Source organism: Alternaria novae-zelandiae (assembly GCF_023758075.1).
Source record: "Alternaria novae-zelandiae strain BMP 2774 chromosome Unknown scaffold_16, whole genome shotgun sequence".
NCBI lineage: Eukaryota > Fungi > Ascomycota > Dothideomycetes > Pleosporales > Pleosporaceae > Alternaria > Alternaria novae-zelandiae.
This window is the reverse complement of record NW_026056976.1, coordinates 810,541-835,372: the sequence shown is the minus strand read 5'-3', so window position 1 is coordinate 835,372 and position 24,832 is coordinate 810,541. Positions and strand designations below refer to the sequence as shown.

The following is a 24,832-nucleotide window of genomic DNA, read 5'->3' as shown; positions in this document are numbered from 1 at the left end:
GTCGACGCTTGGTGCTGCCTGACTCTGCTCGTTGTACCAACAGGCGCTACCATTGTTCCGCCCAGTGAGCGCGACGACTACACCACCACCACCACCGCCGACATGTGGGACGACGAGGACAACAATCCGTATGGATCCTTTGCCCGCCATGACTCCAACACGTCGGATATTCCTGGGCTAGCGTCGCCCGCTGCCCGTAAGGCTTCTACCTACTGTCTGAAGCAACCGCCAGCATCACTAGCTGACATGACCAAGTGCCGTACCGCCCCGCGACGCCGCCCTCGGAGGCGTCGTCGCCCGCACAAGAATCGCCCGAGTATGTCTCTCAGCGCGACATGAGCGACGTCGACTACAACGAGCAGGACCAAGACCACGCAGACCCAAAGGCGCCTAAGAAGGGCGGGTACGATGCGCGCGTGGAACAATGGCTGTACGAGCACCCCGAGCAACTCGTCTTGATCACGAGCGCGGGCAAGGACGGTGTGAACTACATCCAGTACACCATCAACTGCGGTGTATGTTAGCCAGGCTGCTGGGGAGCCGCGCAGCTGACACATGAACAGGGCCTCGAAGTCAAGCGCCGATACTCTGAATTTGCATCCCTGCGCGCCGAACTGGTCAGACTTCACCCCACGCTCATCGTACCTCCCATCCCCGAGAAGCATACCATGGCCGACTACGCCGCCAAGCCGACAAAGGCGAAGGAGGATGCCGGCATAATAGAGCTGCGGAAGCGCATGCTGGCTGTCTTCCTTAACAGGTGTAGGAAGATGCAGGATATACTACAAGATGGCGTCTTCTGGCGGTTCCTCGATCCCTACACAAGTTGGGTAGGCTTCGTTCTCTTGTAGATACCAACCCCTTCAACTGACTTGCTCCTGTAGGCAGACGTACTCAACAGCCCGCCTGTTTCCAATATCCCCAAACAGATCCTCAAAGCACCTCCGCTCGATGCCGCGAACCCTTCCCAAGCCCACAGCTACCTTCCAGTCCCCTCGTCTTCCGCAAAATTGAAGTCGGGCGGTACCATATCTAGCTCGGGTACTCCTGTCTCACCAGCCAACAACGCAGCCCTACCTTCAGCAGCCGCGCATACGACACCGGGTCCTGCCATTTTCGGTCGTTTCCCTCCTGAGACGCGCAATATGTCGGAAGAGGAGTTGGATCCATACTTTGTTAGCTTCGAGAACTCGTCCAAAGACCTAGAACACCTGCTGCAAGGACCAATGGAGAAGGTCAACAGACGACTGCTCATGCACCTGGGCAATTGGGGAGAGGACATGGCAGATCTTGGCGCTCGATTCAATGCCTTTTCGCTATCTGAACAGACGCAGTCTCTCGCTGCAGCCATTGAAAAGACGGGACAAGCCGTCGACTCTACGTACATTGCGACGACCGAACTCTCTTCGTCTCTCAGCGCAGGCTTCTCGGAGCCTATGCGTGAGAGCGCGCAATTTGCCGGCATCGTACGTTCTACCTTGAGATATCGAGTGCTCAAGCGGATACAGGAGGACATGACAAAGGACGAACTTGAGAAGAAGCGCAATCTACTCGAATCCCTCGAACGCAGTGAAGCAGAGTCGAAACGATTAGAACAACATCTGAGTGGCGTCGGCCATCAACCTGCCCGAAGTCGCGCTGCATCCAACAGCTCACACCGAAGCATCGGCGAGGCGGAGCAACCACGTAGATCGGACGAGGATAGGGCGTCGATTGATTCTGACTTCCCACCTACACATGGCGACACACCATCCAGCGCACAGGGCGCACCTGATAATCAGTCACCGCCTAGTAGCCCGCACAAGAAGACTGCAAGTGGGAATTTCGTCACCAACAAGCTGTTTGGGTCCATTACACATGCTTTCAGGGGTATGGCAGACGTAGATCCTGAAAAGACTCGAAGAGATCAGATCGGCAAGACACGGGATAGTATGGTACAGGTAGGCTTAATATGTCATTTGTGAAGACACTTGGAGATACTGACCATTACGCAGCTCGAACAAGCGCTGACTGTGGCCGAGAAAGACACCAAAGACGCAAGTGCGGGTGTGATGAAGGACCTGCGACGATTCCAGAGCGAAAAGGAGGACGATTTACGGCGTTACATGGTATGTCTCGGTCTTTACCTAGTGCTCTTGAAAGCCGCTAAGAACAACTGCAGATGGAGTTCGCTCAATGCCATATCGATTGGGCGAAACGAAACAAGGCGGCTTGGGAAGAAGCTAAAGCCGAAGTTGAGAATATTGCGCCACAGCCCTCAGAAGAATACCCCAGGAGATCTGAGGACTTTGAAGCCCGAGAGCAGTGATGGCGCGTGCCATGTCTGTCTGTGTACACCTGGCGATGCATCCTTTGAGCGATTGCGCACATGTATTGAATATGGCGAGTAGTAATTCAAAGTATAATAACAGTCGTTTGCTTTACCATGTACAACTACTCAAAACTACAACGTAGCCTCGTCGAACTTCAATCACCAGCTTATTGTGAAAATGTTCCCTTAGATGCGCTCATTGAGCGTGCTGATAGTAGAGCATTTTGAGATCACACTACACATATGACAAGGACGGTAATGTCTGAGCATGAGAATGCCAGCTGCCAGGGTGGTTTTATACGACAAGATAGCTCCATGGACGATACTGTGAAATAGAGCTCAACGCAATTCTACATAAGAGAGCTCCAGCAGCCGTAATCTCTTCCCCCTTGTTACGCTAACCATTTACACCCTGCTTCTAGTCAATGTGTTCTGTTACTGTTACATCGCAAAAAACCTACTTGTCCACGGATCCCCCAATCAGGCCTTCTTGCTCTTCTACACGGCTTCAACAATTGCGAACTCGACAACAAGATTCAGGGACACAGGTCGCTTCGAACGTTGGATAGTATGCTGCTCATGGATTTGAGGGTTTGGAAAAGGACAGGGATAAGGACTTGGAAGGAAACGCGACAGCGATCATGAGTACGGAAGGCATTAGGGGTAAGGGGTAGAGGAAGGCCAGGGATAAACATGGTTGCTCTGCGAGGATTGGATCAAACAGGACGGGTGATGCGCAGGCAGCGAGGACGACGGTCTGACTGGTGGCTAGTGACTGTGCAAGATATAGAGTAACGTCATCTGTTCATGGCCGCAAGTCATGACACAGGTTTGATAGTCTCAAAGAGGTCATCTGTATCCGTTCGTAGACACATAGGATTGGCAGTGGCCGGGGTAAACCATGTGGAAATCGGGTGAGTGGCAAAATAGTTGGGGGATCGTAAAGTCCATGATATGCATTGATGGTTAGCAGACAATTGATCTCAAACGCCATCCGTCTTGTCGTTCCCATCCGCAAGAGTTTTCCAGGCGCTCGTAGATATACATGCCGATGCCCGCAGAAGCAACTCCGTATCCACCGTGAGGAAGAACCAGGCGAACCAGTAGTTGTAGAGAAACCGCCACTCGACTCCAGCCATGACCTTCGTAGTCATCATCAGTGTGCACCCGCTTATTTCTTGTCCTTCTTCGCACCGCCCTTGGACTTGGCTGTGCCCCGGAACTCCTTCATCCTGTTCTTGCGCTGCTTGCCTGTTGTCCAGTCAGTATGTGTCATGTATCGACATGCAGATCCATCGCCATAATTGCGACACCATGCATAGACGCAGGGAAGACGTACGCTGCTGCCTGCTGGCCTTCTCGACCTTGGTGGCCATGCCGTAGCGTACTAGCCTGTAGCGGGGCTCGAACTTTTTCATGGCTTCGGCGCTGTCATAGATAAGAGCGAAGCCGGTGCTCTTGCCGCCACCAAAGTGTGTCTTGAAACCGAATACGGAGACATCGTCCTTCTTGGCCTTGTACAGCTCACCGAGCTTGCCACGGAGTTCGTCCTTGGAAACGTTTGCGCGGTTGGGGTGAAGGACATCGCTGTAGTATTCCCGTCAGACTCAATCCCCCGCAACTGTGTGCTCGGTGTTTCCTGCACTTACACGACCATCTGACGACGTCCGAGGAGAGGGTTGCGGATGAACTTGCGCGTGCGCAGAGTAACTTGAGAGTCGGCCATGTTGGAAGGATTCGACCTGCAACACGACAATTAGCCGTGAGTCACAAGTACAATAGGGCGGGCTTGGGTCTGCAATGGACGTACTGGACAGAGATCGATCTTGCTGTTGTCGATTACCTGTGGTTAGCTGGCGGCAAGATGGAGATGTCGAATTTGCTGCGTCGTGTCGGCGGTCGGCAGTGCGCCTCGCTTAGTCTGCCAAGGCGCCCCGCTACAAAGTTACGTAAGCAGATGCGTGCTTGGATGTTCTTTCCCCTCGTCAAAATCAGAACATACAGCTAGGCTGCACGACTAGGGAGGCTGAGACACATTGAAATGTTCTAGCTTACGTGCCGAACAAAAACTATTGTCGCTTCCATGGACGCTCCATCCAACCTACCGCAGCTACTTATCTTGCAACGCCAGTATTTCCAGCTGGTCGAACCACACCAATTAAGATGGCCAGATGATGCGATACTAAAAGCGCCAAACGTACAAGTGTGGCTCTTCCACAATCTGTTCGATGCAGCCAATATCACATCACTACCCCCGGACCGCTATCGGTTGAGGATTCTCAAACAACTTGTCGCAAAACTCGAGAGGTCGATCACCGACCCGGAGGAGGATGTATGGTCTCCTATCTCCTCACCATGGCTTTGCCTTCGCTGTAGCCAGCCATCTATCAAGTCATAATAATCATCTTGCAATCGCAAAGATTTCATGCAGCACTTGCTGACCTTTCTCTTCGTCCCAATTATAGGAAATCTCAGATGACATTATGGAAGCGATGACTATTCTGCTTGTTGCTGATCTGCCCTCCGAAGCCGATGCAGCTCAGCAAAAAGCATTCGTGACGTACTCTTACCCCCATCATTCAATCGATGATAGCGTAACGCACGAACGTACGGTAACGCTACTTGAAGCGCGATCCGTCATCTCCTCGTCTGGAACGACTGGTCTCAGAACTTGGGAAGCCGCCTTGCTACTCGGGTCGCATCTCGCGTCCGAGGCTGGCCGACCGTTTGTATCCGGGAAGAGATTGTTTGAACTTGGCGCAGGAACTGGAATGCTGTCCATTCTTTGCGCGAAGCACTTGGGGGCGACCGGCGTGGTTGCCACAGATGGCGACGAGGCTGTTGTCGATGCCATCAGAACAAATCTTTTTCTCAACGGACTTGATGTCGATGACACGTCCCGGATTCAAGTGCGGACAGCCGCGCTGAGGTGGGGCCATCCCATTGACGCAGCGACCTTTCCCGAAGACTATGGCATGAGCGTACCAGATGTTGTAGTGGGAGCAGACGTCGTAAGTCATCGTCATTGCAGTCTCGTGGAGAAGTGGATCTGACAACGTCGCAGACATACGACAAGTCCGTCATTCCGCGATTGGTCTCGACTCTGGGAGAATTCTTCTACTTGAACCCAGCGCTCGAAGCTCTGATATCTGCGACGATTCGCAACGAAGAAACGTTCGAGACCTTTCTGAACGCGTGTAGTGGGTCTCTCCACGTCTTGTTTTCCTGGCCATGTTACGACATCGGGCGAGTTGTTGCTGACTTTTGTGGGGTAGGGCGGAACCGTTTCAGCTTCGAGCAGGTTGATTGCCCACCGGTGCCTGAACACCAACAGAAAGGGCCGTTTTATCCAACTTCGACCCCGATCCAACTGTGGCGTGTCACTAGAGGGCGATACATGGACGATCCGTTTTCTGTTTGAGACCAAGGTGTCGAGAGAGAAAACTCTTGACCGACATATGAAGGTACATAGACGCTGATGGTGGCGGACTGCAGCATAAAGAAAGGTGTGTATTTTGAAGCCTAAGAGATTTTCTGGTGATTCACCATGTTCGAGACGGTGAAGGCCCTTCTGAAGACCCGGTTGGCTGTTTTGTTGCGCGGCCGCTAGGATAGAGTTACGCGAGTAGACAATGGACCCGCATCTAGTTATGCACAGTCAAAAGTCACTCAACCGGAGTGCTTCAGAGATGCGAATTATCGGCAAGGAACACACTCTATGTATAGCGGCTCGCAAGCCGACTGGTGAGCTGGATGAAGCCGCGAAAAAAGCTGTTCAAAGCCCGACTAAGGCGTGGTGAGTCGATTGCGAAAGAGGAGCCGCGCCCTGTTACCGAACGGAAGGCTGTGATAGATACGCAATATGGCTTCATTGTGTTGAGAGAGCTCGCACCCGAGTGGGCAGTGGTGTGTAGTGATGGTGCCCGCTGCGAGTCGCACCGAGTTGCACAAGAACGTGGACCTTTGGTGGTCTTCCCGTGTGCATGCTCGGCCCGCAATTCGCTGCAACACGACGGCTGCGACGTTTCCATGCACAGCGCTGCAACGGCGAAAGGATGCACTCTGGCCAGGCTTCCCCGCCGTGGCTACACCGGCAAAGATTGAGTTGTAGCAAGGCACCGTGGTGGATGCGAGTGGGGGGTAGTAGGGAGGAGTCAGCGGGCAGCGGGTGCCGCTATGGCGTGCTAGATGATCTCAATGGCTCCATCGTGATGGCTATCACGAATCATCCCCACACGCGCAACCATATCCCGACCGCATATCTAGGCCGTCGTCGTCAACCATGTTCTAGAACTGCCCTCAGGTACTCGCAGGCGCCGGTCTCGTAATTACTTATTGACCGCAATCCCGCACTCCTCTTGCTATCGATCTCGGATACATAGCTTGTTATCCTGCCGCTGAAAGCCGCCTGCCCCGTGGAAATACTCGGCTTTGCTGTCTCTCACGAACTGCTGCTTATCGCCGCGCACCCCAGCCCAGCCCAACCCGCGCATCGTTCCCGGAACTATACTGCACTCTATCCTTCCTTCCTTCCTTCCGACGTCGCACGTCCCGTGTCTGTTGAAGTAAGCTCGTTCTCCTGGCTTCTTGGTGTCGCCTCTCAACCTCGTCGATCGATCAAGGCCCCTTCTTGTACATCGTCACGATCTAGACACGCACTATCGTGTTCCTGGCTAAGACGTTGGCGCAGAACCCAAGCGATAAGGATCCTAAACAAAGCCACGCACGAACCTTCCGTCATATCAGCAGCTGGTACTCGGCGGCCTGTGTCACCGCTTCTTTGCTGCCCTACTTCCAGCCCTGTAACGACATCGTGCACCGTGCACCGTGCGCGATTACCACAGTGAGGCTTTTAAAGTTCTTCTGCATCCATCATGGCCACACATCACGTTCGTCACCCGTCTCATCAATCCAAAAAGTCGCAGCCAGCGCACGCACGGCCCTCTAGGCCTCTGTCAAAGCGGACCCAGTCCCACGGCACCAAAGCCGCCTCCAAAGCCGTTCATTACAAAGAGACTGCATCCGACGAGGACGAGGACTCAATGGCCGTGAGTTTTTTGAACTACTGGTATGTTGTCGTCATCCGAGTCCTCGCGACTGCGCACTAATCTTGTGTTGCAGCACCGTCTGCGAGAAGCAAATTATTGTTCCCAGTAACTCTGTGCTCTATTGCTCGGAAAGGTATGGCCCACACCCACTCTATGATGCACAGGCCACCTACTGACATGCACACGTAGCTGCAAGAAAAAGGACACCGAGAAGAGCCTTACCTATTCATACGATCATTACTCACCGCCAACTACGCCATTTGCCAACTTCACGTTCGACGAGTTTGCCTTTCGCGACATTGTACCTCAGCGCTCCCCCACTCAGCCTGAGTCAAAACGCTCGTCATGTGCCTTCTCCGACATCTCGTCAGACGATAACAGCGTCGACCGGTGTCAGCGTTTCGACTCGGAGGCATCAAAATATCTCCGCAAATTCCAATCGCCTGCCTACTTCCCCGATACCGTTCGACCGCGCTACAGCCGTAGCTCTACTTCACAAATCAGCTTTAGCGCCGCCCCCTCGCTGTCACACACCCCAGCCTCGTCAGTGAGCTACTCGCTGCCATACACGCCCGCCACTACGCGACCTCTTCCACCCAGGACTAAGCCGTCGCATAGTGGGTCTTACGGAGCCAAATCAATTGACCTCGTTACCCCAGTGACGGCTCCATCGAGTCCAAAGTCCTATTCGCACAAATCGGCGGCTTCCATATCAAGGACGTCTGCTAGTACAATTGAAGGCGAGATCTTCTACGCCAAGTCACCAGTTCCTGAGCCATCATTCGCTAGTGGCAGTCTTGGTCGATTACTTGCTTCAACACCTCGTTAAACAAGTGCTGTCTCGAGGACGCTTGATCACAAATCGCCCCTCGGGTTTTTTAACACAACCTTTTCTAATAGCAGGCCACGAGCGCTTGGCTATGCGGGCGTAGCCTCGATACTCTTGGGACATGTACATTTCGTTTCCACAACAAAAGTCTTTTGGTCATCGCGTAGATGGCCCTCCTTTGCGAATAGCGATATACCAACAAGCCTTTAGATCTCATGGAGAAATTAGGATGCATGTAAGTAGATAGAAACAATGAATAGATGTCAGTGCCAATGTCACGCACATTCAATCTATGCAACCGTCTCCGCAATGTAGGCTAGCATTGCCCGCCACCATCACTGCAGCCTTTCATTAAGAAGGCTACATATCCGAGAAGAAGAAATTGGGATAACAAAGCCGGCGAATCTGGTAACTCCCCTCTACCAGTGTCCACCGAAAGCGTAATAACGACCAGCCTTCCATAGCCTTCTCAACAACCTCAAACATTTGTTGCATCTCCTTATCCGAACTTTCCACACCCCTGCAATCTCCTCGTCATCTCATACTTTCCATATACGCAACGGTCTTGTAATTTGTCGATCACGACTAGGTATACACGCAACATAGAAGAGGAGAGCGTATACAAAGGTTAGTCATCAGCGAAGGTGTAGAATCTCCTGAATACTTACTATTCACAAGAGCTATGCCGAAAAGAGTAAACTTGTGCTTATCCTACCCCGCAGCTGCATGGCTGCGACTCGCACAGTGAAGGGGAGGGGGGAGGATGATCAAGAAGCTCACAAAAAGTGTGAAGACTTTGTGGACTCTGGCGTCATTAAGGCCGGCAATGGTAGACATTTACATCAACAGATAAATAACGCCTCTCTTTATGGCAAGCAGACCTGCATCCTATATGGACTATGAATTAAGTAAGGAATGTATGTACAAACGCCACCGCATGCAAATAAGGAACGCTATGCTATGCAATACCTCATCCGGAATCCTGTAAATACACATTATCGGATGTTTCTCGTGATCCTCCCTCTCCAATCATCATCGTTTGTAGCAGAGCGCAGTGCTTATAACCCGCAGTTACTAGTAGCGACCTGAGCGTACTGGGCATCGATACGTCCCAGAGCCGCAGCCTGGCCGTTTGTAAGCTCGTCCATGGCTGCCTTGGCGAGGTTGAAGCCTTGAGCAGCATGGTCGACGGCGAGAACGTAGATGGTCTTTCCGTTGTAGGTAACGCCGTAGCATGTACCACACTAGTATGTATTGTTAGACAATGAAGATGAGGAAATGTAGTAAGTGTACGTACCTGTGGGCTGTTCCATCCAGCAACACCCATATATCCACCGATTTTAGGGAAACCAGCAACGTTGGCTTGAGTTTGCCAGTTGTACTTTGTGATGAGGCCGTTGGAGCCGTCCGAGCAGGCGAGCGAGGTCAAGGAGCGGCTGCCGTCATCGTAGCCAGTATCGTAGCTGACAGTGATGGCCGAAGCCAGACTGGCAAAACCAAGGATTGCCGCTGAGGTGATGCTGGAGAACTGCATGATTTGTTGGTAGATGGGTAGAGGCTTGGAGAATGGAGGTTTGGAAGTCGGAGGGCTGGTTACTGATGATGCGTGTCTTGCAGTTGCGAGTACATTGCCATTTATACCATCCGCCATGTCGAAGCCTCCACTCTACGATCCGAGGCTTCCACCTCGTCTTTCGTCACAATGGCAATCTTTACAGGGTGCCCAAGCGCGAACGCGAGCGACATCCCGGAATGACTTACTATTTCGACAGCACTAGCTTCAGCGGTCAAAGCAGATGACCATGGAATAGCGGCGTTTGGTGTAGGTTAGCACAGATAAGCTTATAGCGCCAAAAGACACGAGAATTAATGCGGAGAGTTGCGATATTTTTGGCACGCTAGCAGCGGGAGAGGCTTTCACTAGCTATAAACGGTCCAGTAGACGAGGAAAAGGCCCGGAGATACGGATGGTTGCATTCAATGTGCCATAATAAGTAGCCACGGACAGCGATCAATAAAACGATGCTGCACCCCACCGGCACGCGTGCACGATACATCTCACGAGATTTAGGTATGATGTCGTGACCGGACGGGGTCTGAAGGCGACGCACGTATAGTCTCGGAAGTGGCGGCAGCCAAAGCCACGTCGACGAACACGGAATCTGACTACCACCGTCAGAGCGTCACACACGATGCAGTAATTGTTGTTGCTCAGGGGAGGACGTCGTCGAGTTAGCTGTCCGTTAGGGTAGCGCTCACACCAGCAACGATTACCTTGGTCAGCAGATGAACCTTGGAAGCGTCGATTCACCGCCCATGCAGACCCCCATTTCGGCATTCACGACACGAGATACAACCGTAGCGTTTTCCGATTGAAGTTCGACCAGAATGTTCTCCCTGGGAGCTGCGATCTCGTGAGAGCGGAGCCTTGACCTTGGAACACAGCCGCGGAACAAAGCGTCGGTTCATTCGGTATACCAGGCCCGTGGACGCTTTGACTTCCGAAGGCACGAAGCAACCACGTGCAGATAGAGCCTTGGAACGGTCGCCACGCTTTGCGCAACGGAGGAAGGTGCCGAGGAAACTCGGTGGTATGTCATGAGATCTGGCCGTTCGGAAAATGTGTGGCAGCGCCGAGTGCAGCACTGGAAGCTGTTGACGTTGTTGCTTGTTGCGCTAGTCTTTCGGGTGACGGAGAATTTCTCAAAGCGGAGCCAACGGCTTGTTAGCTACCTACGCTCCAGATATCGCGATGGTAGGTGTCCACTGTCACGGCAGTCGCTATGGATCCACGCATGTCACGGGTGAGATGACAGGGCGGAAATAGCGCACGACTTCCGTGCACGCTCTCCAAAACATCTCGCGTTCCATCAACGACCAACAGCGAGTTTCATCCCTTGGCCAGAAACGCATTTGCCATGGAAATAAGGGTCTGGTCTTAGCTCCTGGACAGCCACAGGATCGGCCTCAGGCTCGAAACAGCCATACCCGAGCGGCAAGTGGCTCAATACAGGCGCCCATGGCAAACATAGCCAGTAGCAGACCTCTGCATTGTGACACGTTGACCGCCCTGTTTCCCCAGATCTCGCTTCAAGCGTTCAGGCGTCAAGAAAGCGTGCCTTCGCGACGCCTGAAGTCTCGAAGGTGTTATGGCATGGCATGCGTATACCGATTGATCCGCTCAACAGGCGGCAACTGTTTCTCTATATACTATATAATGGACGCAAATGTGCTCATTTGGCTCGGCAGGCAGGTCCACGTTCTTCTCTTCTCACTACCAATTACACACCAAGACAACCTTCGTTTCTACCCGCATTTTCTTAATTCCCAAACGAGCTAGTCTCTTTACCAACAAACAAACCATAATGCATTTCTCAACCATCTTCGCTGCTTCGGCCATGGCCAGCGCTACCTTCGCAATGGATCACAAGGTCATTGTCGGTAACAAGGCTGGCGATCTTGTCTTCAAGCCAGACAGCCTCAAGGCCGCTGAGGGCGACACTGTCACCTTCTCGTTCTGGCCCAAGAACCACTCCGTCGCTCAGGCTACCTTCGCCAACCCTTGCCAGGTAAGATCCTCCATATACGAACTGCGTGTGGGACATACACTGACTTCGTACGTCCAAATTTAAAGCCTATGGACGGTGGCTTCTTCTCCGGTTTTGTTCCGACATCTGATATGGAGAGCGTCGCCAGCACAACCTTCACCTATGAGGTCAAGAATGCTTCAGCTCCCGTCTGGTTTTACTGCTCTCAGGGCATGCATTGCCAGAATGGCATGGTCGGTGTTATCAACCCCCCGTAAGTTTTCCGCTTATCTTGTAGTCGCTTGCTTTCACTGACATTGTCTAGGGCGTCTGGTCCCAACACTCTTGATGCATTCAAGAACGCTTCTGAGAAGGCCACCGAAAACGTATCGCCTACATCAACCGCCGGCACTGGTGGTAAGCTCAACGAAAACGGTACTTCAACATCCGAGTCACCTTCACCTTCTTCAGCAACAGGTGCTGCGTCCCATCTCGCTGGCAGCGCTGTGTTCGCGGGTATGACGGGTCTGTTCACCTTCTTCATGCTCTAAGCGATCGAGCTTGTAGTGCGAAGCAACTGTTATACCCCAGCAAAGATGGAACGAAGCTCTGGCAGACAATGTGCATTAGTATGGTGGAACACCATCAAGAGAAAGTGGCAAAGTATAGGTATTCTTGGTGTTAATTGTATATGAGTATTGAATGAACTAGTCAAAACTCCAACTATGTACGATCGTGTAGTGAGCACTGCTAATTGGGTAACGTACAGAGCTGCATACACGTTGGTCATAGCAGCATGAATGCTAAACGATGGCGGAGTCTAGGTGGCCTGTTAAGAGTCAGCGAAAGCTGTCGAAAACAAGCAGAAGTGTAATGTGAGGTTGAAATGCAAATCAGACATCCAAGGAAGGTATTCGCGCTCATTGACCATCTAAAGTAGGTTCGATTGATGGCTAGCGTGGAAACTGCGAATGTGGAATGCTTTTCATCATGGTGCAGGGATGGGAAGTTGGGAGAGCAGTAGTACTTACAAGAGCAAGTGCTCAAAGCAGAGAAACTGGTGTCAATGAGCATGCGACACAGGGGCGAGCGCTGGATACGCTTGCAGCTGCAGAAGAAGAAGAACAAGAAGCACGTGAACTGAAGCAGAGTGCAGGAAGCTAAAAACTTTTAAGTGGACCCGACCGGGGTTATGTTTCGCCGGGGCCGCAGAAACTTGTTGATGTTCAGCGCATGCATGTGCTTGTAATGCCGGACGTGGCTTCTAGAGGAACTGCCTGGACACAATCACTCAGAGCTATGCCCCGCGTCAGTTTCGACATGTTGTTATCACATGTTCGTTGTGTGGGCTAGTGTTCCGATAGGGCTCACAACTCAATCACAACCTTGCGAAAGCTGACACCCTCCTTCTGCTTCTTGTAGCCCTCCGCCACAGCGTCGAGTCCCTTTCCAACTACCAGTGGTTCTGGGCTAAAGGTACGTGCACGAAGTCAGTGTATGCCTCACACGCACTTGGTACATAGATACTTACACAGCTTTTAGTGTACCCCTTTCCAGCGCCTCTGGCACCCACCGAGCCCAGACAACGTCACCGACGTACTTGTCCGCCAGCGCTACACTTGGACCGAAGACGCTTGTGCCCTCGATACCTTTTGGAAGGCCCTCTGCATCAGGCAGCACAGAGCCATAACGTCCACCGAGCTTCTCGTATACTGGTGCCCAGGCAGCCGCAGCATCCGGTGTACCAATGGCGTCACAAACACCCGCGAATTCCGTGCCTTCGAGAGCAGCGATGATGTCGTGGGCGACCTTGGGGTCCTTGTAGTCAAAGGCTGCTGTTGCGCCCAGGCCTTTGAGCTTCTCTAGGTTGTGCTTGCTCGCTACGCTGACGACCTTTACACCGGCACCCGCGGCTAGCTGAATTGCAGTCGCTCCAACGCTGCTCGAGCCGCCCCATACCAACACTGATTTGCCCGTAGAAGAGGGGTTGGAGGATGGCAAGGGTAACGCGAGGGTCTCCTTCTTGAAGAGGCATGCGGCGGCAGTGGAGACGGCAAGAGGTAGCACCGAGGCCTCGGCGAACGTCATGTGCGATGGAATCTTCGATACGACGAGCGCGTTGCAAGCAGTGTAGAGCTGAAATCCACCGTGCGCGGGGTCGTTAGTCACGAGTGAGAACGCGTGTCTGTACCATGCTGTTAGTTCACAGCCCCGCGGAAGCTCTCAAGGTTGAAGGCGGAAGACGAACCCTAGCACCCGGTCGCCCTTGGTAACGTGTGTAACGCCCTCGCCAACTTCGTGCACCTCACCAGCGACGTCAGTACCACAGACGTTGGGATACTTTTGCAGGAAGATGCCGTAGTCCTGGATTTTCCCTGCTCTAATTAGCAAACTCATTCCTACTAGAAAATGCAGATACTCACAATCTACGGGGTTAACGGCAACGGCGTGGTTCTTAATAACAACCTCGCCCTTGCCTGCCTTTGGCATGGGAGCTTCCTTGACCTGGAGCTGGCCCTTTGCTTCTGGGATCCATGCTGCTTTGTTTGACATGATGGTGGTAATTCTTGAAAGATATCGTTTCTTGGGAGCAGAGTACAGACACAGATGTGAGGCAAAAACGATGGTTTGTACCTAACTAACGAAAGAAGAGACAGCACCGGTGTACGACGGCGCAACACGCTCGCCGATGCCGTCTACCCACCTTCGATTACTGAGCCTCGGTAGATCTCCAGTTCATGCACACAGATCGAACCCCACATTACGCTTTGTTTTCGAACGTGACTACAGATCTGTTTAGCATGTTAACTGGTGAGCTGGTTATGCGGTGACGTTATCTGAGCAATGATGATGTATAGCGCTATGTCATCGTTGGTGGATTTAAACGGAGTTTGGTCGGCTTGTTCCATGCGCACGGTTCGAGCCGGGGAGTGCCACGAGTGAACACCAACAGAAACGAGAAGAAAAAGAAACAGTAGAGTAATATGAGATTACGTTGCGGGTTGAAAAGAGTTTCGGTTTCGGAGTACTATTTGGATTCTACGCAATCGCGTTCTTGCTCTGACACGTGGCTATTTAGTTACTGCTTGGAAGCCTAAATTGCATGTGATTTGGGTTCTTGAACAGACTTGATGTCTTCTACTTTATTCATACATTTCAGGTCTTCCCCTTGCGATCTATATACAAACTATTGTTGAACCCTGGCTACTTACGCCAAGATTCGAGTCAAGAAGGTATACATGCAACAGGTTGTGCTTGCAAGTAGCTCTCTGCATAGTTCGCTCTATCTGTTAACTCTTCTTTTAATTTATTGGACAAGACAAGCTTTTAGCCTGGAGTGTATTCTCTCACATTGCGATTTTTTTGCGGGGCATTGGTGTAGATACAGACTCAATTACACATCAACAGCTTGTTGTCACCCCATACACAATATGGTCTATCACAGCCTGTAATTCATAACGGCCCATTGCTTTAGAGATTGCAATAGATTCAGGGACTGCATGAGGCTACGCTGGATGCGATCATGAACTCGTTAATGTCTGGTATTTGCTTAACCTATCAAGCGTAAAAGGCGAGATGTGTTAGGTATTCCAATTCATCTCGGCTCCTTATTCCAAAACTGTTGGCTTATGTTGTCCTACCTCATTTACGATCTCTGCAGATTTCATGTGCCTCCTGTTCGGCCGAGCGTTGTCATAGGTGTGCAGCGTGTACGCCACCAAGATTTCTCAAGAAGCAGCCTGTCCAGGGCTCCGTGGGCTGCTGCCATAACTCGGCCACTCGTGCGCGGCTTAATATTGGGAGGTATGAAGCTCCAGGTCCTCTCCTACCAGGAAATCGAGAAGTTAAGTAAGTGACAAAACCGCGGCAAAGGCCTCGTAAAGGCTGAGAGAGCGATAAGCGTGCTGCCGAGTCATTTGTGACGCGTATCAAGCCACCGTCTGATTCAAGCGCCAATGCCCCGACAAGCGCAGTAGGTAGCAACACCAACCAATGTGGAGTGGCATTGCAACGGCGCAGCCGAAGCAGATGGCCATGCCGCACTCCGATTGACTTTTGTTGGCTTTCCACCACTACAACCACCCTGCTACGAAACCGTCCGTGACCGCCTCGCCGAAACGCCCGCGTACTGCGATGCTTACTTAGCCTCGCTGATCTGCATCTCGCAATCGGTCCTGCGACCTGATCCCCACCATCCTCATCAACTACCTAGACAGCGACTCTCCGCCGGCTTTCCTCGCGTTCCAAGATACCTTCTTCGTCACGATGAAGCTACCTCCCATCGCGGTAGCCTGTCTTTCCGCTCTCGCCATAGACTCATGCAGCAACGTCATCGCGCAACGCTTGAAAGCATGGAACGAATCTAAGCCCTTCGTCTTCGACCGCGTCCTCTTTACCCAGTTCGCCATCATGGTCGTACTCACCGCGCCCATCAACTACCACTGGCAGAATTGGCTCGAGCGCGCGTTTCCGGGCTGGAAGACCGTCAAGCAAACAAGGGCTGTAGGCGAAGGTGAAGAGGAGAAGGGCATAATGCTGAGAGGTGATGGAGAAGGAAAGGGCATTGTGGAAGAAGAGGTTAGAGTGAGGAACTGGTGGAATATCTTCAAGAAGTGGTTTACGGACGTGAGTGGCCTATGCTCCAATTGTGGTGACGGATTAAAGCTTACTCGCGAGATACAGTGCATAACCATGGGCGCGCTACTGAACCAGTCAATGTTCCTGATTCTGATTGGTCTCATGAAGGGCAAGACAGTTGCGATGATTGGGCAGGACTTCAGAAACGTAAGTAGGCCCTCTGCCGAAGGGCTGCTGTGTGCAGTGCTAATACTTAAAACAGGAGCTCTTCGGTCTCATCTTCGATTCGTACAAGGTCTGGCCGATTGCCAACTTCTTTAGCACCACCTTCATCCCTGTCGAGCGTCGTATTGTCTTCCTCAGCTTCTGCGGTTTACTGTGGAACATATATCTGAGTCTGGTGGCAGCTCGATTGTAGACGTACCAAGACGCAACATACCAGATTCCGCTTAGAATAAACACAAGGAAGATGAGGACTGCGTTACGCTGGTATCTAGATCAAGTAGACATGTTACCACTCCTCGGCCCCTTCTTCCAAGCTTCCATAACCGCTGCCCAATATTTGTTCTCGTCCTCCCTGATATGACCACAGTGCGGACTTTTCTCAAACTGCACCTTTGTGACATCCCATCCCTTTGCCTTGGCAAGATCAGCGTGCTCATCTGCCTCCTCAAACCGAACCATCGTATCCGAACGACTATACAAATACAGACGCGGTACATTGGTATCAAACACCGATTCATCGTTCAGTTCTCGGCAGAGAACTACCATCATATTCTCCCTTCCCGTAGTCTTGTCTGCAATAAATGTGAGGACAAGGAGAAGATGAACCAGCGCCCCACCAAACCAACCCCAAAACGTGTTTCTGGGAAGGGACGCGGAAATGGCTGCATGGCTCTGCATCCACGGGCCTTTGGTCGGACTGGAATCGAGAATCTGTGCTTGCATTGGTAGCACTGTTCCATACTTCTTCTTCCATGCTTTTGCAAATTCATTGACTTGATTCCCGCCGCCGTTTGAGAAACTATGGACAAGGATGCGTCCTCCTGAAGCGGTATGTTCGGCTACAAGATCTGTTGTTGGCTCGAGCAAAGTGGCGTAGGACGAGGTACGGCGGAACATGTCTGGGGTGAAGCATCGTACCAGCAGGATGCGGGATGTTGGGAAAAGCTTCTGGTAGGCAAGTGTGTATTTGGCGATGTGCTTTGCGGCCGCAGCGTTCCAAGTGAAGAGTAGGATGAGTGGAGTTTGCTCTGCGAGTTGGGATAGGTATGATGATGATGTCCAGAGATATGTGTTGTGACCTATCTTTTGAAAATCGGATAGCGGTGTTACCATGTCTGCAACGGGTGGAGAGCTTGATGGCTCCATTGCTGCGTGTGAACAAGGAAGCTGGTATGATGAGGTATATAGACACCTAGGCAGAGATGTATACTACATTGCGTCTTGTTAGCTAATTGTCAACGACGCGACGACCTTCTCTAGAGCAGGTCTTCGAAACACAGCCTCGAAAGAACACGCTTCCTCGTAATTCACGTACGATTTGCTAGTAATGATACGGCCATAGAGCGAGCAGGTTGCTTCATCAGCTGAGCCAGAGAACACAGAGACGTTAATTGGTAATGACATAAAAGTCCTTCTTAGGAATGCACGTTTAATAGCACGAGTTGAATTCACGACCTTGGCGTAGAAGAGCAACCGAGCCGAGGTACCACCATTATTGGCTATTTACGTCCACTCTCGCAACACGCACCGAGTTGAATCTACGCGACTTACACTTTTGAGTTCTGAGACTATGGGGCCTTGCATTGTGCAGTCTGACATGGTGGTGCCTAAACCGCAGTCTGGTTCTGACCCAACGCCCATGCAGCTGTGGGGCTCACCGTTGCACCCGCCTGCGCCACCCCGATAGCGATGCTTACGCCGCCCTCGCCCACCGCTGCACTCTATCCTGCAGCAAATCTGATGCCTGATTACTTGGAAGTAGAGGTAGCTGTTGAGCGTGTAGTCTGATGTGAAGTGAGAAGATGATTGGAAATAGTATATGGGAGAGCTCAGCTTGACATGTATTTATCTAGTGGGTCGCTTCTCGTCCCCTGCCACAAGCGCCGCCTCCTGCGATGCCATATGCGACTTGTGCGCGTGCTTGTTGATTGTCGTCTGTATCCCATTGCCATGGCCATGGCGGGCGGAACGTCAGGTACTTGTGGAGCGGCGGGCGTATTATTTGCTCCTTTCCTGCCCAATTTGAGCGACAGTAGTATGAAAACAGCTGCGATCAAGATGGCTAGCAGTAGCATAATCTTCCTCTTGATGGTGCGCTTCTGGTATCCAGAGGCGACGTTGAGCTCCTTGTCGGCTTCTTTGACGTCTCGCGACATGTTCTCTACATTGTAATCTATGCGATCGAGCATGCTGCCCTGATCGATGACCATGGTCTGCAGCTCTTGGAAGATGTTTGCTAGCTCGATGATGCCTTGGGCGATGTCTTCGATTTCGCGCTCGCGCTGAGCAACGATTGCTTGATTGGGGTCGTGGCGCATGCGCTGTTGCTTTGTCTGGAGGAGAGTGGACTGGGAGAAGGAGCGATCGGCGTCCGACTCTTGCAAGGCAGGGTCGTTGTAGGGGTTTTGGACGGGTGTTGCAACGCGGAAGGGCGAGGTGAAGCCGCCAAGGTCGCGTAGTTCTCGACAGACTGTTAGCATAGCCAGGGCTGCGAGGCGGGGGTTGTCTCACTCTTGAGGTAGGCAGCCTGCTTCTTGCGGAACATGGCACTGACATGGCCGACGCGGGTTGCCAGTGCGATTTTGAGGTTCTGGGCCATGACGTCTTCGCCCTGGGCGATGCTGCCCTGCTGTTTTGCGTCGCGGACCATGGCGTCGATGCGCTTGAGGGCTTGCTGGCACTTTTGGAAGAGGCGCGTGATGGCCTGGGTGAGATGCTCAATGTCGCGCTCCTCGCGCCTCTTGACGTCTTCGTCGTCGAAGCCAGGCAGCACGTGCTTCTGGTGCAGCTGGTCGAGCTTGCGTGTCTGCGTGGCGATGTCGGCGAGGTGCTGGGTGATTTCGTCCTGCACGTCGAGCCAGCGCGGAGGCAGCAGGTCCATCTCAATCACGGCGTCGCCGTCGTCGTGGTAGGCGCCGCTGGACATGAGGCCCTGGCGCTCCTCGGACACGCGCGTGCTGTCGCCGGGGCCATTGGAGCGCGGGCGGGCATGGCGCGTCTTCTGCTGGGGGTGGTGGGCGTAGGACTGGCGGTAGGATATGAAGAGGTTGGTTCGGTCCCGCCACATGCTGGGCTGGCGAGGGTCAGCCTGAGAGGACGGCCAGACTGTGAGTGACGGCCGCTTCGCAGGCGTGTCGGCGGCTGAGGTGCGGTGCGCCGGCGAGGGAGCCGCCTTCCCGCTCTGGGCGACGCTAGGCCAGCTCCCCAACAGACGGCCGTCTGACAGCCTGCTCCACTCCAGCCCATCTTGCCCAGCCGCAAACACTACGGGACCCTCCTTCACACCACACCTGCGCCTCTGCTCTATCCACCGCCCCAGCCCATCGTCGCCCAGCAGCCCAGCACCCTTCACCCTCGCACCCACCACCCACCACCCAGAGACAACATGGTGTGTAGCCCCGCCCGCCCGCGCGCCCTCGCACATACCCCGCCCTGCAAAACACGACGACCGCACGCCCGCCCCCAGCCCGGCGCATTGCTAACACTGCCCTCTAGGCCGATTCTCTCACCGAGGAGCAGGTCTCCGAGTTCAAGGAGGCCTTCTCTCTGTTTGTAAGTGGCCGCCCAGCCCTGCCTGCCACCCAACACCAGCTAACCACCTTGCGATGCAGGACAAGGACGGCGATGGTCAGTACTCTCCGTCGCCTGCACCACCCACACCTTGCCCCCCTGGGAGCGCCCTCGTTCCTGCCCACGCAACCGCACTCCGCACTAGACACCCGAGTTTGACCCCGCTGACGATGATGCCTCACAGGCCAAATCACCACCAAGGAGCTGGGCACCGTCATGCGCTCGCTCGGCCAAAATCCCAGCGAGTCTGAGCTCCAGGACATGATCAACGAGGTGGATGCCGACAACAACGGCACCATTGACTTCCCAGGCACCTCTCCCTCCCACTTCTGCCACACCCCCGCTCTAACCTCGTGCAGAATTCCTGACCATGATGGCCCGCAAGATGAAGGACACCGACTCCGAGGAGGAGATCCGGGAGGCCTTCAAGGTCTTCGACCGCGACAACAACGGCTTCATCTCCGCCGCCGAGCTGCGCCACGTCATGACTTCTATCGGCGAGAAATTGACCGATGACGAGGTTGACGAGATGATCCGGGAGGCCGACCAGGACGGCGACGGCCGAATTGACTGTACGTCCTGTTTGCTGCCATCACACGTGTCGCTCTAACACAATCCAGACAACGAGTTCGTCCAGCTCATGATGCAGAAGTAAGCCTCTGAAGTTGCGAGGTGGAATGACTACATGTATTGCGACGGTAGCACGGCTGAGAGTTGATGTCGACGAGGGACGGCACAGTTTGACCTACTTGGCGTGTCGTGTCTTTGTACCCCGGATTCGGTTGCTTGTAACCCGAGTCGCCCGGCTTGTTTGTCAGCGTCTGCAGGGAATTGTCTCCTATACCTATCCTCAATTCACATTCTCACGTATTTACCCCAACTTTCACTTTGGTGCAGAGCCTCTCCTGAATGGTCTTGAGCCACACTCAAGCCTTCGGGTTTTTGCAAGACACGCAGGGCCATGAGGCGGTGCATACCCGGACAAGCTTTGACCGCTTAGCCTGCGGGTCCTTTGCTGATCAGTCTCCATGGACACGAATGCGCGTCTTCCAAGGGTAAACCTTCTTCCTCTGCCCAACTGCGATGCGGATTGCGATCTTCGGCTGCTTCATTGCGATTGCCCTACGCCCCTCCCCCATGATGATCAACGCATCTGCGTCCACCACAGTGAGACAATATGGCAACCTCGCACAAGACACATAGACTTCCAAAAGGTGTGTGGTGGTGCAATTGCTTTCTGTTTGTTATGACCGACTCGCATACTCTTCTATTCGTAGTCTTGTACCCGTATTGCATTGCGAGCAGGAATATACGCAGTCCTCCTCGAGCCGAACGGGTCAAGAGGCCGTACTGCCGCCCCGTCTGTATGTCATCACTAGAAACTATAGGCGAGATCGACACGAAAAGGGAATAAGGATCTTCGGTACAGCAAGTCATGGAGAGACGTTTATGGCAAATGCCATCTCCCGTTCGATTATCCACCCACTGACGGGAATCCCCAGCATGGCGACTGCCATCTCATGTCCGAGTCGTCGTCATCGTAAACCACGACGGTTGCGGCCCCATCTGGCTTGGCAAGTAGAGGCGGAGGGAGCCGCAACGTTGCGCAACGGCTTTCTAGGCTTTCGAATAAGACATTTGCCCGGTACCGCCTAAGACGTTGAAGTTGCTAGGGTCTACTGACCCTCTCGACCGTTCTTGGGCGCGAGGTTGGCGTGTCGATGTGACTACGGAGGTGAAGAGTTTGCGTAGGTTGCTGAGTCATGACAGGCTGGGGCCAAGTGCGAACCCCTGAGTGTCTGGGAAGAAGTAGTGGTACAAGTGTACCTTGGAATTTCCTTGGTCCTCTTCTTGTACGGGTTGCAATGTTGTGTAGGAAGCGTGGAACTGTTCGGATCTTGATGAGTACGAGTTGAAGAAGTGATTCAAGACATTGCGAAATGATAGATGTACTGGAGAAGCAATATTGAGCAAGTAAAACCTACAGTTCTCTTGGGAAGACTCATAAATAGTACACATGTTCACGTATTCGGATTTGGAAAAGCTGATCGAGTACATTGTTTAACAATGGCCTAGAAGTATCAGTGCGCATCCCGTATGATTATTAGGCCTTTATCAAAGCCTACACCTAGGTAGCTGTCGCGAATCGTACGTACCACGCTGTCGATACTCTAGCTACATGTCATGTGACAGGAAGTTGATGGATTGAGTCGTAGAGAACATGATGTTTGTCCGAGACGTGCGACCTTTAATATTTAAATGCAGTCAGAAATGCGGTATAAACTCTTGGCTTGATTCACGAGTGTAGGAACAGTAGATCTCGCTGTTGCCGCGAGTGTCCCCAGGCATCGTGATACCATAGGTAGGTTAGCGATGTAGGGGCCACCGTCCGTTCTGATCGAGCCGCCTATTCCCTCCATCTTCTCTTCCGTTCGAGAGGGTTTACTCAGGAATAACGTCATGCATGGGGTAATAACTCACCAGCTTATATAATCTTCAGCCTAGCTCTAGACCCAGCATCGCGCTCGCCAATCTACCGCTCGTTTTAGGTGTACATGAGTATTGTGTAGACCCTGCATGCGACCGGGAAATCGTCCGCGTTTGTTCGAAGTGATACCAGTAGCAGCCCATGGGGTGCTCCGAGTTCACTCGATGCGACGATTCAGATCGACAGGCTAGCATCCGAGTGGTTCGGCTTCCTACTGCGCTGAAGACCTAGGCCGTTTCACTCGCTGGTCCGATCGGAAGGAAAATCTAATATATCGCGACGATGATGCTATTTCCAGTACGCACCGAACTGGTGCTTTAGAGTATGCTCCATGGGTCGGCTATCTGTATAGCGCAAACGCATCCGACCGTCGATCTTGGGTATGCACGCGTCTATTACTGCGACCATGTCGATTTGTACGGAAGATAAACTGTGAAAGACTCATATAAGCCATATTCAAACGCCTGCATTTTATGCTCAATGCGACACCCATAACGATTGGCTCCGACGATCGCCCAGTTCACAGTTTATCTGGATGCACTGGCCGTGAGTGTGCATATATCTGCAGCTTCCGATCCTTGCTTGACCGCATCAACGCGCACCGATATTCTGTAGATGGGTAGGGGTTGAACACGGTAGAGAAGTACCGGGGCTAGCAAGCACTTTGTTAGCATGCAACGCCGTCAAGGGACGGCATAAATGCCTCAAGCCCAGGTGCGCTTCTGTTCCCGTGTTCACACCCATGAGTTACAAAGAAACAGCGAGACCGATATTTAGCAAAGAGGCTGGTCTGCTCGTCGCTTTCTTGATGCATGCACTGTGTAGTTTGCTGGTGGAATGTCTTCTCGCCTAGCGCTAACGTCATCACCTTGGCAGCTGAGGGTATTGCTCCCATCGTCACTCATCGGATGAGCTGGTATTACGCCATTGGCTCCGTGCCTAGGTAGGTCCAAGGGCATCAAGTGTGATACTACGATGTATGCCGCATATGTCCTGTGAATAGTGTATTTATGTAGCAGTAGGCTGAAACCTTTTTGATGGCGCGCACACGACGTGCCTGCCAATCGCAGAGCTCGGACGTCGTTCCAGTGCTGATCATCCGGATCTGATCTGATGCAAATCAATCGTACTGTGTATTGTCAGCTCCTGTTGACGTAGAGCTGAAACACCAAAACAGGGACCCGTAGACCGTATCAGCGTACGTCACCTGATGCGTAGTGTGCAGTTAGGGTCGTTGGGCATAAGTGTGATGGTGTTGCTTCTAACCTTGACAGGGACGGGCGAACGAGGCGGAGCAGGTTCCGCGAGCACATGCCGAGCTAGAGGTTCCGCCCATTGCCATGGACGATCGTCAAGTACGTGTACCCAATAGCTACCTAATGGTGCAGGGGAACCAACATGGGGCACTAGCTGAAATCTACGCGCTCCGCACTGAGGTGGTCGGCATCATTAGCTTACTTGTTGTTCCAGGCTGCACGGATACATGACCTACGCATTGGCGTTCGCAATGGAGCCGTGAACCATTATGTGTGGGTGGACGATGTTGTGGATGCGGTCAATAACTAAGCTGCTGGAGGATCTGGGGAAGGTACCCAGGCGTATTAGTAGCGGCTCTCAGGCGATGCGAGCTACATTATGCACACCTCCGACCGACGTTATTCCGGTAATGCACGTGGAAAACGACGGGCACATACTTTATATACTGTCGTAAGTTTCCCTGCTGTCTTAAGACTATACCACGTATTCGGACCTCCCACTGGCCGCTCATGCGGGCGCCATAGGTGTCTTCAGTAACAGTGGATAGCTTCAAGTACGTACCCAACTCTCATCCTCTTCCAGTGTCGTCATCTTTCTCGCATGAGAGCTATGGTGTGTGTGACAAATTTGCTGTAAGACGCTATGAGATGGCTGTCTAGGAATTCATCCGAAAAAGGGGATCTTCTAGAAGTAGTGGAGTCGGAAAACAAGGCGAGAGACGGGAAGGAGCGAGCATGATCATCAGGAATCCATTCATAGAATCTTGTCGCTTAAATCTCGGCGCAAAAGCCCGTTAATCTTGAGTTTGACGAGGTGGCTTCCGTAGTGGTGTGGTGTTTAAGACCGTCGCAAAACTAGTGAGCTCCATGAGTCGCATCACTACACGTCGACCGTGGGGCAGGGTCGCTCCGAAAGACAACAGAAGATGAGGAACGGAGATTGTGGAGCGATTGAACTGCTGTGTTTTCGTTCAGCAGAACGACTGTTGCACGTTTATAT

General features: G+C 52.7%; 8 protein-coding genes across 8 annotated transcripts; 4 read left to right on the top strand and 4 right to left on the bottom strand.

Annotated features, from left to right (window-relative positions):
• Positions 1-102: 102 nt before the first annotated feature.
• On the top strand, positions 103-2,308 carry J4E88_007770 (uncharacterized protein; the record flags this gene model as incomplete). Its single annotated transcript, XM_049401385.1, has 6 exons — positions 103-196; positions 256-515; positions 564-830; positions 885-1,940; positions 1,995-2,108; positions 2,162-2,308. 6 exons carry the CDS (start codon positions 103-105, stop codon positions 2,306-2,308), a joined length of 1,938 nt encoding a protein of 645 aa, XP_049253069.1.
• Positions 2,309-3,482: 1,174 nt separating this feature from the next.
• On the bottom strand, positions 3,483-3,968 carry RPS24A (ribosomal protein S24A; the record flags this gene model as incomplete). Its single annotated transcript, XM_049401384.1, has 3 exons — positions 3,483-3,562; positions 3,651-3,898; positions 3,961-3,968. 3 exons carry the CDS (start codon positions 3,966-3,968, stop codon positions 3,483-3,485), a joined length of 336 nt encoding a protein of 111 aa, XP_049253068.1.
• Positions 3,969-7,185: 3,217 nt separating this feature from the next.
• On the top strand, positions 7,186-8,188 carry J4E88_007768 (uncharacterized protein; the record flags this gene model as incomplete). Its single annotated transcript, XM_049401383.1, has 3 exons — positions 7,186-7,379; positions 7,433-7,492; positions 7,549-8,188. The coding sequence occupies 3 exons, from the start codon at positions 7,186-7,188 to the stop codon at positions 8,186-8,188; spliced, it is 894 nt and encodes a 297-aa protein (XP_049253067.1).
• A 1,058-nt stretch (positions 8,189-9,246) lies between these two features.
• J4E88_007767 (uncharacterized protein) lies at positions 9,247-9,722 on the bottom strand (the record flags this gene model as incomplete). The annotated part of the gene is made up of 2 exons (XM_049401382.1): positions 9,247-9,432; positions 9,486-9,722. The coding sequence occupies 2 exons, from the start codon at positions 9,720-9,722 to the stop codon at positions 9,247-9,249; spliced, it is 423 nt and encodes a 140-aa protein (XP_049253066.1).
• A 1,864-nt stretch (positions 9,723-11,586) lies between these two features.
• J4E88_007766 (uncharacterized protein) lies at positions 11,587-12,266 on the top strand (the record flags this gene model as incomplete). The annotated part of the gene is made up of 3 exons (XM_049401381.1): positions 11,587-11,757; positions 11,823-11,989; positions 12,041-12,266. The coding sequence occupies 3 exons, from the start codon at positions 11,587-11,589 to the stop codon at positions 12,264-12,266; spliced, it is 564 nt and encodes a 187-aa protein (XP_049253065.1).
• Positions 12,267-13,082: 816 nt separating this feature from the next.
• Positions 13,083-14,268, bottom strand: J4E88_007765 (uncharacterized protein; the record flags this gene model as incomplete). The annotated part of the gene is made up of 4 exons (XM_049401380.1): positions 13,083-13,185; positions 13,247-13,900; positions 13,964-14,090; positions 14,139-14,268. The coding sequence occupies 4 exons, from the start codon at positions 14,266-14,268 to the stop codon at positions 13,083-13,085; spliced, it is 1,014 nt and encodes a 337-aa protein (XP_049253064.1).
• Positions 14,269-15,981: 1,713 nt separating this feature from the next.
• Positions 15,982-16,711, top strand: J4E88_007764 (uncharacterized protein; the record flags this gene model as incomplete). Its single annotated transcript, XM_049401379.1, has 2 exons — positions 15,982-16,500; positions 16,556-16,711. 2 exons carry the CDS (start codon positions 15,982-15,984, stop codon positions 16,709-16,711), a joined length of 675 nt encoding a protein of 224 aa, XP_049253063.1.
• A 1,652-nt stretch (positions 16,712-18,363) lies between these two features.
• Positions 18,364-19,585, bottom strand: J4E88_007763 (uncharacterized protein; the record flags this gene model as incomplete). Its single annotated transcript, XM_049401378.1, has 3 exons — positions 18,364-18,453; positions 18,498-18,988; positions 19,030-19,585. 3 exons carry the CDS (start codon positions 19,583-19,585, stop codon positions 18,364-18,366), a joined length of 1,137 nt encoding a protein of 378 aa, XP_049253062.1.
• Positions 19,586-24,832: the final 5,247 nt, after the last annotated feature.